General features: G+C 38.9%; 3 protein-coding genes across 3 annotated transcripts; all 3 read right to left on the reverse strand.

Annotated features, from left to right (window-relative positions):
* Positions 1-1,618: 1,618 nt before the first annotated feature.
* Positions 1,619-4,483, reverse strand: LOC131526912 (gap junction alpha-1 protein-like). Its single transcript, XM_058755619.1, is given in 2 exon segments — positions 1,619-3,311; positions 3,314-4,483. Coding segments are annotated over 2 exon segments (1,131 nt in total). The 5' UTR covers positions 4,415-4,483; the 3' UTR covers positions 1,619-3,281.
* A 214-nt stretch (positions 4,484-4,697) lies between these two features.
* gja1b (gap junction protein alpha 1b) lies at positions 4,698-8,328 on the reverse strand. The gene is given in 3 exon segments (XM_058755617.1): positions 4,698-5,573; positions 5,576-6,276; positions 8,175-8,328. Coding segments are annotated over 2 exon segments (1,131 nt in total). The 5' UTR covers positions 6,261-6,276; positions 8,175-8,328; the 3' UTR covers positions 4,698-5,127.
* A 528-nt stretch (positions 8,329-8,856) lies between these two features.
* On the reverse strand, positions 8,857-11,256 carry gja13.2 (gap junction protein alpha 13.2). The gene is made up of 3 exons (XM_058755908.1): positions 10,995-11,256; positions 10,486-10,544; positions 8,857-10,106 (listed from the first exon to the last, which is right to left on the reverse strand). The coding sequence occupies exon 3, from the start codon at positions 10,075-10,077 to the stop codon at positions 9,241-9,243; it is 837 nt and encodes a 278-aa protein (XP_058611891.1). The 5' UTR covers positions 10,078-10,106; positions 10,486-10,544; positions 10,995-11,256; the 3' UTR covers positions 8,857-9,240.
* Positions 11,257-12,222: the final 966 nt, after the last annotated feature.

Raw genomic sequence — 12,222 nt, forward strand, 5'->3', positions numbered from 1 at the left:
AGAAGCACAGCAGCTGTTTTTATCAAACATGGGCGACGTCATATTAAAACGTCCAATGGCCATTTTTAGTCAAACTTAGCAGCTTTAACATGGATTCCCAGCACCACCCAGGAGTTGTGGTCTGGGTGGCAGTATGGGCACAGGAAATGTAACTCACACATCGAGGTTTCCAGTAGTCTGTGGGCAGACGCTTGCTGTATATGGATTTCGACTCTCTTTACTTACGTCCCCATCTTCCTCTGTAAAAAAACAAAAACTGTACCTCAGACATGTTTACCCATCCCTTGAGTGGTTTCTCTGACGTCCATTCTGTTTTATTGTTGAAATATTTTGTGGTACTAATGGTGACTCAGCATAAAGTGTGTAAATGGAGAAAAAGAAAGATATATATATATATATATATATATATATATGTATGTATGTATGTGTATGTATGTATGTGTGCGTGTGTGTATATATATGTATATACATTCACATAAGCTACCATTAAAAAAAAATTGGGCTCAGTAAGAATTTATTTATTCATTTGAATTAATACTTTTATTCAGCAAAGATGTATTACATTGATCAAAAGTAAAAGTAAAGGCATTTATAACATTACAAAAGTTTTCTATTTTAAATAAATGCTGTTTGAACTTTCTATTCAATAAAGATGTTTTTTTTTAAATTATGGTTTCCAAAAAAGTATTAAGCAGCGCAGCTGTTTTCAACATGGATAATAATAAGAATTTTTTCTTTAGCAGCAAATCGGCATATTAGAATGATTTCTGAAGGATCATGTAACACTGAAGACTGGAGTATTGATGCTGGAAATTCAATTTGCCATCACAGTAATAAATTACATTTTAAAATATATTAAAATAGAAAACTGTTATTTAAAATTGTAATAATATTTCACAATATTGCTATTTTATAGTGTTTTTAATTTTTTAATGGTAGTATGTGTGTTTATAAGACACTGGGCTTGAAGACCTTTTTTTTTGCACCAGCTGATACTTTTCTTTTATCTTGTCTTGATGAAAAACTGCAGAATTTATCAGTTCGGCCTCTGGTATGTGCAATAGCATTGTGTGATAAATCTGGTTTAAAAAGATCTGCATTAATTAGCACTAGATCAAAGTCTCCTGCTTTTTTTTACGTTCTTCTGCTCTAGCCACATGTGGTCCACAGACTCGGCCCAGGCATATGGTTTTATTTAGCTTTGTGGAAAGGTTAAATAGGAAACTTGGATAAGAGAAAAGGCACTGAATCTTTTTATATGATGAAATTTTGAAAGTTTCTGGGGCATTTTAAAACATACATGTAAAAACTTATCAGTCTTTTGGTTTGCAAGTCGGTCTTGGCGTAGACGGATCTTGGCCGTTACACTGCGTTTGTCTCTATTGGCTGTTTAAACACGGTGGTTTGTGTAGGGCTAATTCTCTTGGATAAAAAGCCTGCAACAGACTCCTTTAGATACTGGCACCAGACAAATTGCAGTGCATTGTCTTTTTCTTTTTTGATCGTGAGCCTCTCGTTGGGTGTAAACAAAAATACTGAAATGACTAAGTGTATGTTGGAAACACAGTTGGAGCATTAGTGCAGTCGAATAAAAGAGTTTGACTGAGACACACCAATACAAAATGACAAAGAAAAAATCTTTATTGGTTAAATTGCTTTTTCACAGATTTGATTAATGTCCGTTTTTGTTTGATTGCTCGATTTTTCCACTGTCATGCGCAACGTACAACAGCGGATTCCCATGGAATGACATTACATCAGTTTTGTTCTGATTTAAAACCCAATTTGCACTATTTACCAGATGCAAAATCTTGCCTTAGCCACTCAACATCCCAAACCCAAGGATTCTGTGAGAGCACTGTTTAAGTGTAGTGATTTTACGCCTCGTAGTGTGTTGTAAAATAAATTAGTTACGTGCATAACAGAGAACTTTTCGTCATTTTTGCATCAAATAACACCCTAGCCAAAATCTCAGTGCAAACACCATTGTAGCTGAAAAATCCATGAGCCTCTGCAAATGAGTACCAATATACTATGATGCACAATTTGAAAAATCAAAACAAAGAATGTCCATAATGAAATTTCATCTACTAGTGTTTGGTAGTTGTGGAGCTACGCTGGCATATATCTCTTAATATAACTGACTAAATATTAGTCCAGCTCTAAAAAGCAGTCTTCTAAAAACAACTCACATTTGTGACATAGTTAGCTTGATTTACAGTACTAAAACACTATCTCTCAAGCAGCAATGATTACATTGAGTTAAAAAGGTCATTCATTCCAAAGGTAAGACATTAGTTCTACTCATTCTAATTCAAAACTACTGTAGTTCATTCCGTCTGCCCTCCAAAAGAAACAAAAAGGAAAATAAAATGAAATTTTTAAAAAAAGAGAACAAAAACAAAGCCTCTCTCTCGCACACTATTAAAGACAATTTCAGTAAAAATCTAAATGCAGAAAAGAAAATCAAGCCGTGTAACAGTTGGTACAGCAGCTCAGTCCACAAATAGAAATTTCTGTTTCATACCACCACCCAAAAAGCAACAAATATCATCAAATAACAAAAACCAACACCACATAAATTCAAAGTTTATCAGGAAAATGACAGTCCACTGTGATTAATAAAAAAAAAAAAAAAACTGTATTTGCTGATGAATGTATTGCTGAAATTTGGATTATTGTCAATAAATATGCACTAGGATGGTATTAATTATGTAGACATGACCTTGAGTAGTAGTCAATCTTCATCTAGTGGTGGATATCCTGTTAATGGTTATGAATAAATAAATATTAATTCATGACTGCGAACACCCTGTTGGACAATGTGGATTTGAGGTCATGTGACGTAATAACCGGGATTGACTGTAGGGGGGTTAAAATACAAATCTACACCTACTGTAGGAGTGCAACTTGTTAAAATGGAATCGTTGTGTGGCATTTTAATAAACCCAATACTAACAAGCACAACAAAATCAATCACATCACCAAGGCATATTCTGGTGGGCAGAATTGAGAGACGCGCCAGGTTTGGACCCGTTTGTGCCCCTTCGAGTCCCCCCTGGCTGTTCGGTTGTTAGGACATGTTAGCTCTGCTAGTTTCAACATCATTATTAATGAATAGTACCTCCAGCAGTGTGAGTAATTTTATGTCTCTGTATCGACTAGAGTCTAGAGTGAGGAACTTGTGCGGATGAAGCCCCGCCCCCTCAGTACAGGAAATGAGTGCATCTCATTGCCTGGATCAGTCCTCTAGTGTCGTGACTTGGCACCAAGTCGCACAGCTAGACGTCCAGGTCGTCAGGCCTCGCCGACTGCTTAATCGGCTGCTTGCGCGGCTGCACGGCCGAGCGTCTATCAACGCCAGCGGCTGCAGCTCGTGGCCCGGTGCCAGTTTCTTGTGCTCGTGAGTGTCGTCAGGGTAGTCGAAGGCCTGAGCGTGCGAATTGGAGATGGTGCTGCCGTTCTGGCCCAGACGGTTCTGTTCTGTGCTGTAGTTGGCCCAGTTCTGCTCGTTGGCCTGCTTGTTGTAATTGCGACAAGAGTTGGTCCGCTCGCCGGTGGCTAGCTTGTAGCCCGGGGGCGAGAGTGGCGCGGTCGGCGAGGAGCAGCCATTGTAGTAGGCGTATTTGGTCGTGGACAGTTCCTTCGGCGTGGGGCTCAGGGTGCCGGTGGTGAACTGGTTTTGGCGGCCTTTCACGCGATCCTTGATCCGTTTGAAGAGCACGTAGAAGAGCTCGATGATGTTGAGCAAAAGCGACACGAGCGAAACCACCAGCATGAAGACAATAAAGATGGTCTTCTCCGTGGGGCGGGAGAGGAAACAGTCCACCCTGTGGGGGCAAGGTGAACGCTCACACGTGTACACGGCTGCCAGGCTGAAGCCGTAGGTGTACCACTGGAGCAACAGGAAGCCCACCTCAAAGAAGGACTTGAAAATGATGCTGACGATGTAGGTGCGCAGCAGGGCACCCTTCATCTTCACCTTGCCGTGCTCCTCCAGGCCGTGCTTGAACTTCTTGAGCTCGATCTTCTTGAGATGGAGCTCGACATCACCACCGTCGTTCTGCACGGCCTTCAGCTCCCCCTCCCTGCGGTTGAGCTTCTCCTCCTTGCGCATCAGGTAGAAAACGTGCGCAAGGTACAGGAGCGTAGGCGTGGACACGAAGATGATCTGAAGCACCCATAAGCGCACGTGCGAGATGGGGAACGATTTGTCATAGCAGACGTTCTCACAACCAGGCTGCTGGGTATTGCACTTGAAAGCTGACTGCTCGTCACCCCAGGCCGACTCCACTGCCGTTCCCAGAACTAGGATCCGGAAGATGAAGAGCACGGAGAGCCAGATTTTCCCTCCGGCCGTGGAGTAGGCCTGCACCTTGTCAAGAAGTCTTCCCAACGCACTCCAGTCACCCATCTTGAGGGAGTTCTAGCTGAAAATAGAAAGCTGAGATGTAATAAAATGTATTTAGACACTTTTGGACACTTAAGTGACACTTGAATATGTCTGAATGTCATTGCATTAGATGCAAAATATCAAAGTGACAAGTCTGAATGGATAATAATTCACTTTGAAATTTTTTCCCTATCATTTTTAATCAAGTGGTGGATATCCTGTTAATGGTTATGAATAAATAAATATTAATTCATGACTGCGAACACCCTGTTGGACAATGTGGATTTGAGGTCATGTGACGTAATAACCGGGATTGACTGTAGGGGTTAAAATACAAATCTACACCTACTGTAGGAGTGCAACTTGTTAAAATGGAATCGTTGTGTGGCATTTTAATAAACCCAATACTAACAAGCACAACAAAATCAATCACATCACCAAGGCATATTCTGGTGGGCAGAATTGAGAGACGCGCCAGGTTTGGACCCGTTTGTGCCCCTTCGAGTCCCCCCTGGCTGTTCGGTTGTTAGGACATGTTAGCTCTGCTAGTTTCAACATCATTATTAATGAATAGTACCTCCAGCAGTGTGAGTAATTTTATGTCTCTGTATCGACTAGAGTCTAGAGTGAGGAACTTGTGCGGATGAAGCCCCGCCCCCTCAGTACAGGAAATGAGTGCATCTCATTGCCTGGATCAGTCCTCTAGTGTCGTGACTTGGCACCAAGTCGCACAGCTAGACGTCCAGGTCGTCAGGCCTCGCTCGACTGCTTAATCGGCTGCTTGCGCGGCTGCACGGCCGAGCGTCTATCAACGCCAGCGGCTGCAGCTCGTGGCCCGGTGCCAGTTTCTTGTGCTCGTGAGTGTCGTCAGGGTAGTCGAAGGCCTGAGCGTGCGAATTGGAGATGGTGCTGCCGTTCTGGCCCAGACGGTTCTGTTCTGTGCTGTAGTTGGCCCAGTTCTGCTCGTTGGCCTGCTTGTTGTAATTGCGACAAGAGTTGGTCCGCTCGCCGGTGGCTAGCTTGTAGCCCGGGGGCGAGAGTGGCGCGGTCGGCGAGGAGCAGCCATTGTAGTAGGCGTATTTGGTCGTGGACAGTTCCTTCGGCGTGGGGCTCAGGGTGCCGGTGGTGAACTGGTTTTGGCGGCCTTTCACGCGATCCTTGATCCGTTTGAAGAGCACGTGAAGAGCTCGATGATGTTGAGCAAAAGCGACACGAGCGAAACCACCAGCATGAAGACAATAAAGATGGTCTTCTCCGTGGGGCGGGAGAGGAAACAGTCCACCCTGTGGGGGCAAGGTGAACGCTCACACGTGTACACGGCTGCCAGGCTGAAGCCGTAGGTGTACCACTGGAGCAACAGGAAGCCCACCTCAAAGAAGGACTTGAAAATGATGCTGACGATGTAGGTGCGCAGCAGGGCACCCTTCATCTTCACCTTGCCGTGCTCCTCCAGGCCGTGCTTGAACTTCTTGAGCTCGATCTTCTTGAGATGGAGCTCGACATCACCACCGTCGTTCTGCACGGCCTTCAGCTCCCCCTCCCTGCGGTTGAGCTTCTCCTCCTTGCGCATCAGGTAGAAAACGTGCGCAAGGTACAGGAGCGTAGGCGTGGACACGAAGATGATCTGAAGCACCCATAAGCGCACGTGCGAGATGGGGAACGATTTGTCATAGCAGACGTTCTCACAACCAGGCTGCTGGGTATTGCACTTGAAAGCTGACTGCTCGTCACCCCAGGCCGACTCCACTGCCGTTCCCAGAACTAGGATCCGGAAGATGAAGAGCACGGAGAGCCAGATTTTCCCTCCGGCCGTGGAGTAGGCCTGCACCTTGTCAAGAAGTCTTCCCAACGCACTCCAGTCACCCATCTTGAGGGAGTTCTAGCTGAAAATAGAAAGCTGAGATGTAATAAAATGTATTTAGACACTTTTGGACACTTAAGTGACACTTGAATATGTCTGAATGTCATTGCATTAGATGCAAAATATCAAAGTGACAAGTCTGAATGGATAATAATTCACTTTGAAATTTTTTTCCCTATCATTTTTAATCAAACAGTCCATCACTTTTAGTAGATGTCAAATTAACATACACACATATACACAGACACATGCACACACGCACACGCACACACACAAGCACACACGCATATAGTTGTGTAATGCAAAGCAGTTCATACATTTGAATTGTAGTGGCCACATGTAGTGTATTTTTCTGTACATAAAGCACATGATGAAAGTATTAGTTTCAGCACCTGCTGAGAATGTTATTATGAAAATAATCATGAAAAGTGACCTCAAGATTATCATAATATAAACTACACCTGGTCTCAGATAACAAACATATGGCTCACACACGTAGGGGTTTGGTTTGGGGTTGTAAAGATAACTGGACTTGCTGTCTTTTGCTTTAAGAAATAAAATTTCTCAAGCAAATGCTAACATGACAGAAAGTGACTCATTATCTGCTGATTAAAACATCTTAAATGCCCCTATAACATGAAGAAAACATGACTAAGCAGCTAAGACATTGGAGAATTTAAAGATCCTTGTTTATTTAGTCAGTCCCTCCAGTCACATCAGAGATGTTTAAAATAATGAACAATAACATTTACTTGAAATCTGAATAGAATTGGGCTGCAAGTTTTGATTAAATCCTCTGCACAGCATGGAAAATCAAATATCATAAGGAACTGTTTAAAAAGTTCTAAAGAACTGCCCGATTCATGTGGTGCAGGCATGAAGCAGAGCATCCCTTCAATATCCTGGACAATTTGTGGGTCTCGTGGCACTAATAAAAAGTTTAAACGGGGTATGTGGAATGTATATTATGACAGTGTTAAAAGTCCATAAATACATCAAGTGAGCAAAAAATTTACTAAACATTGTATGTGTATATATATATATATATATATATATATATATATATATATATATATATATATAACAAATGGGCAGAAATTTGATTTGTCTGTAATAGCTCAATGTCACATTCTACTGAATTTTAGATAGTTATATAGTAAAGTAGGCTACATAGAATAATAACTGTTTGTTGCATTTATTTAAACATATAAAAATCTAATTTGCCATTACATTGATTGCACAAAATAATGTAGGAAAGTTTGGGAATTACAGGTTAAAGTCCTGCCACAGTCAAGCCGCTTAACTCTGTATTGAGGGACTGAACAGCGCCCCCTACTCGGCGCTATTCACGACGCAGGCGAAACAGATCGTTTTTTCACCAGAAAGTCGTATTAGAGTTCTAAAAACAAAGGAAGAAAAGACCCAAAGTTGTTTTTCATCTTATTCTAAGAGTAAAATTGTTGTTATAATTAGTTCCTATTCAATTCATGTTTTTGATTCCTGTTTAAGTTTTTCTTCAGAACTTTTTTTCCAGACACAAAGTTTTTTTTTTGAAGTGCCCGTTATTTAATTTTTGTCGTAATTACTGGCATGCCTATTAAATGACCTCTTTTTCTCCGAACGTGTCCTGCACAGCAGACGTGAATAAAACGCGAAAATATGATATATTGAACCATATGACTGTAATGTATTAGGCTATATGCATCATGTCATAAAGATTTCTATAATTTCATTAACTTCTAAACTCACTCAAATGTTGTTTGAGTTAAAATGTAATATGACAAAAGGCATTTAAAACTTTACAATTCTTTAAAAGGAACTTTCCATTGTGCTGCTCAGTTCTGAATATTAGTGCCGCTATGAAAAAAATAAATAAATAAAAAGTTTTGAAAAGTTGTAAGACTTTCTGTAAAAACTTACCTGGAGAGAAGTAAAGAGAGGAGAGCCCTGTAGGGACTTACTCCGTCACTCCGAAGATCAGTCACCAAATCCAAGTAAGCGACTATGGAGAAACTGAGGCACACTTGTCAAACTTTCCCTGCTTATAAGAGACTCGGAGGGAAGAAAGTGGAAAGGAGACGCACAAAGTTTGGCAAAGTCACATGACTGGCTACGTCACGAGAAAGTTTTTGGGTCCTCCTCACGCACTCTTTCTCTTGGTGAGCTTCTTCAACTCGAGACGAACAAATGTTTCTCTCCAAAGCTTGTCTTATTAACAATCATAATACAATAAATATAATATGACACAATGGCATTTCTAACGTGATTGTACGTCAGTAATCTGTAAAGCAGTAGATGTCAGGAAGGTTTTATGATTATATTCCTGAAAAAGGAACGTTTGTTATCTTGAGGTAAAGAATATAAATATAAAAATGATATTATCCTTGTTTACTGCCGTTTTAATTCTACATATTCTCTAAATATTAAAAGTCATTTTAGTAGGCCTATTGAAATATTAGGTTATAAATATTTCATGTATAATATATTATAAATAAACTTATAGTGTTAAATCCTATTATAAAATAATGTGCGTGTGTGTATGCAGATGTCTTCATCCTTTATCCCTGATGTCCCTTCTATAAAAGAATACAACTGATACATCTTCATCTATACTTAAGTTATTTATCTTACAATGTTTATTCTCAGTGCACAAAAAGAAAAAGTTGGTTAAACATATTTCGTGTTGCATGCTTTGCGAAAATAAGGATAAAAAGACATTACAGAGACATTAAAAGGATATAAAAACTACAGTAACTCAGGCAAAACATTTTTTTAAATAAATTTAAAAAAAAATCACTGGCCTTGAAGTAACATAAGTTAATGGGTTAGTGAGTGCAACTCAAGAAGATTACAGCGACATCTAGTGTTCATTTAGCAAAAGTTACAATCAACATTTATTTAATTTTTTCCATAGACAGTGTGTTGATTATATAAAGTTGATTATATTAGTTATGTGCATTTCATGTTACCACAATGACTTATTGCTCTATGGCTCAGGTATGGCTCCTTCAAGGTTGCCTTTGCTTTGATCCCACTTGTTCTGAAAGGCCATGTTTAACGCATTGTGTCTCATTCCATGAGCAGAATCAAGTTCTACTGAAAAAGGTGAAGAATAACGGGAATCGCCAGCATACCTTACATCCCTATATTTCTTATTTCTATTACTTATCCTCTTACAAAACAAATAGAAGATTTCTAGAACATTTAAGGCCAGAGACACACATGCCACCACCAACATGAAGATAATGAAGATGGTTTTCTCTGTGGGTCTAGACACGAAACACTCTGTCACCACCGTACAGGGCGACTGATTACAGTGGAACTTACTCTCCATGATAAATCCAAACAGATAATACTGTCCAACGATGAAAGCCACCTCAAAAATGATTTTAATAAACAGCTGGGTCAAGTAACTACCCAGCATGCTTCCTTTGATTTCAACCTTCCCGTTTTCGTTTGTATATTTTGGAGACTTTGACATCGGGTTTCTTTTCTGCTCCTCTCTCAGTTTGTTCTCTTGGTGGATGACATGCACCACATGGCCCAGATACACCAGAGTTGGAGTGGAAATGAAGATGATCTGCATGACCCAGAAGCGAATATGAGAGATGGGGAACTTCCAGTCATAGCACACGTTCTCGCAACCAGGCGTGTTGGTGTTGCACACTAAGTTGGATCGCTCGTCACCCCACACATTCTCCGCTCCTGCTCCCAACACCAGGATCCTGAAGATGAAGAGGACGCTCATCCATAGCTTGCCGATGACAGTGGAGTGGGACTGTACTTTGTCCAGTAAAGCTGAGAGGAATCCCCAGTCTCCCATGACTGGTTGCTCAGTTGCTCAGGGCTTCCCTGGAGGATAAACAGTAGATTTACACTGAATTGTCCACAATTGGTTTCTATATGTAACCATGGTGATCAAAACAAGTTGGGGGAGGTTTTTTTCCCCACTTTCTTAATGCCATGTTATGAGCAAACCAGGTTCATGTTATAATCAAAAAGGCAAATATGGAATATGGAAATTGTCACCTTAAGGCCACCATGAACATTAGAGCGCAAAACAACAATACAGACCTGATCAAATCTACAATAGCAGTTACAGCGACAGATTTGTTCATAGACTACTGCACACAGGGTCCATTTTGCTATTGTTTTCACTTCCCAAATATATTTCTAGTTTATTGAAAGAGCTTGCTCGACATCTTATCTGTTAAACAGATTTTATACTCACCAAATAATATTGTGGAGAAAAAAATCCTGTCTTGTAATCTCAGAATATTTGTTGCCACCCTATAAAAATATAAAATCATAATCACGGTTTAGAACAAAATCAAAGACAAGTTTTGGGGTGCTTTGGATTATTGACTGAATAAACCTGAAATCTTTGAAGCAAAGTTACTTTTTAATGATGTTTCTAAAATGTTTTCTGTAAGATTTAATAAATATAAAACTAAATAAATAAATAAAAACTCATTCTAATATATTAAAATAGTTTTAACTGTAAAATATTTGAAATATGTTTAATATTTGAAGACTTTTGAGTGATGTTTCTAAAATGTTTTCTGTAAGATTTAAAGATATAAAAGAATTTATATCTACATTCTTCTAAATGTATATCTACATATATTTAAAGAATTTAAAGATAAGATTGGGACAGCTGTTAAAAAAATAAAAAAAATAAAATAAAATAAAATTAAGAAAAAAAACAACAAGTTCCAACAAATCCCAAAATATTCTTACCTGAACAAATGGATCCGAATAGTAATTTCCCGTAATGCTACAACTACTACTAATGATCCTATATATTATTTTATATTTATAGTTATTCGTAAACATGTATTTAAATAAACATATTTCCTTATTCAGCTTCCTGAAATTTAAAGTCAATTCTAAAACAAAACTTTTGTATTGTTAAAATGTGAAATATCTGCCAGTTTCAGTGAGGTTACAGACTCTCGGACAAGTTTCGTTTGTTTCGATCAATCATCTTCTCTCCGTGAAATGTGATTTACCTATATCTGAAGGACACCGAATGCTCCACCCATCTGTATGATAAGAAAACCAGTTAAAACCAGACATTTTCACTTCTCTATTTCTGTTCTTTTTCAAAGCACTGGCAATTAGTCACTCCATGAGCCATGTTACAGCACACTTTCACACACTGATGAAATTCAGCAAATTCAGTGTCACTAAGTGGAAGCAGTGTCTATATGTGATGGTGATGTGGTTTAGTGACTAAAGATCAGGCCTGGTAAGGTTACTGGGTTTGAGCCCCATGAGGAAACACTGTGGCCTTGAGAAGACACTTAACCACTTATATTTTCAGAGGGACTTTACTGAAAAAAAAGAAGAAAAGTTTCTGCTAAATTAATACAAATGAACAATATGTTCACACTTTTTGCACAAATTGACATGCTTGATTGATAATTATGCAAAAGAAATTACACTTACCTTGTCTCCTTGATAAATATGTACATTGATTTTTTTTATTGTAAATAAGTAAACAAAAAATAAGGTGACTTGACTTTTGAAAAAAATAGTGCCAAAATAGGTAATTGTGGTGGAACTGGTGTTACTACTGAGTAAGAGTCATAATTTCTGAAATATATATATATTTAACTCACACACACAAAATTGAACTGTTATTCATCAGTTTTGATCATTATAGATTTAAATTACATCTTTTATAAGGAAATGTTTAAATCTGTTAGTTTTAATTAAAAATAATAATAATAATAAATCAACCCAACATTTAAAATGCTTTTTTTAATAATAATTTAAAAAAAAAACACCAGTCATATTACTTTCCCTAATTTGAAACAAGTCTTTATGAATCCCAGCATTTATGAAATATGGAGGAAAACCTATATTTACAATTTTCTGCATAAACCACTTGACCCTGACAACCTCTTTAAAGTAACAACTGTTTCAAGTAAATCCTTGTGTAATCTTTCAGTAAAAAGGAGTT

Source organism: Onychostoma macrolepis, chromosome 20 (genome assembly GCF_012432095.1).
Source record: "Onychostoma macrolepis isolate SWU-2019 chromosome 20, ASM1243209v1, whole genome shotgun sequence".
Taxonomy (NCBI): Eukaryota; Metazoa; Chordata; class Actinopteri; order Cypriniformes; family Cyprinidae; genus Onychostoma; species Onychostoma macrolepis.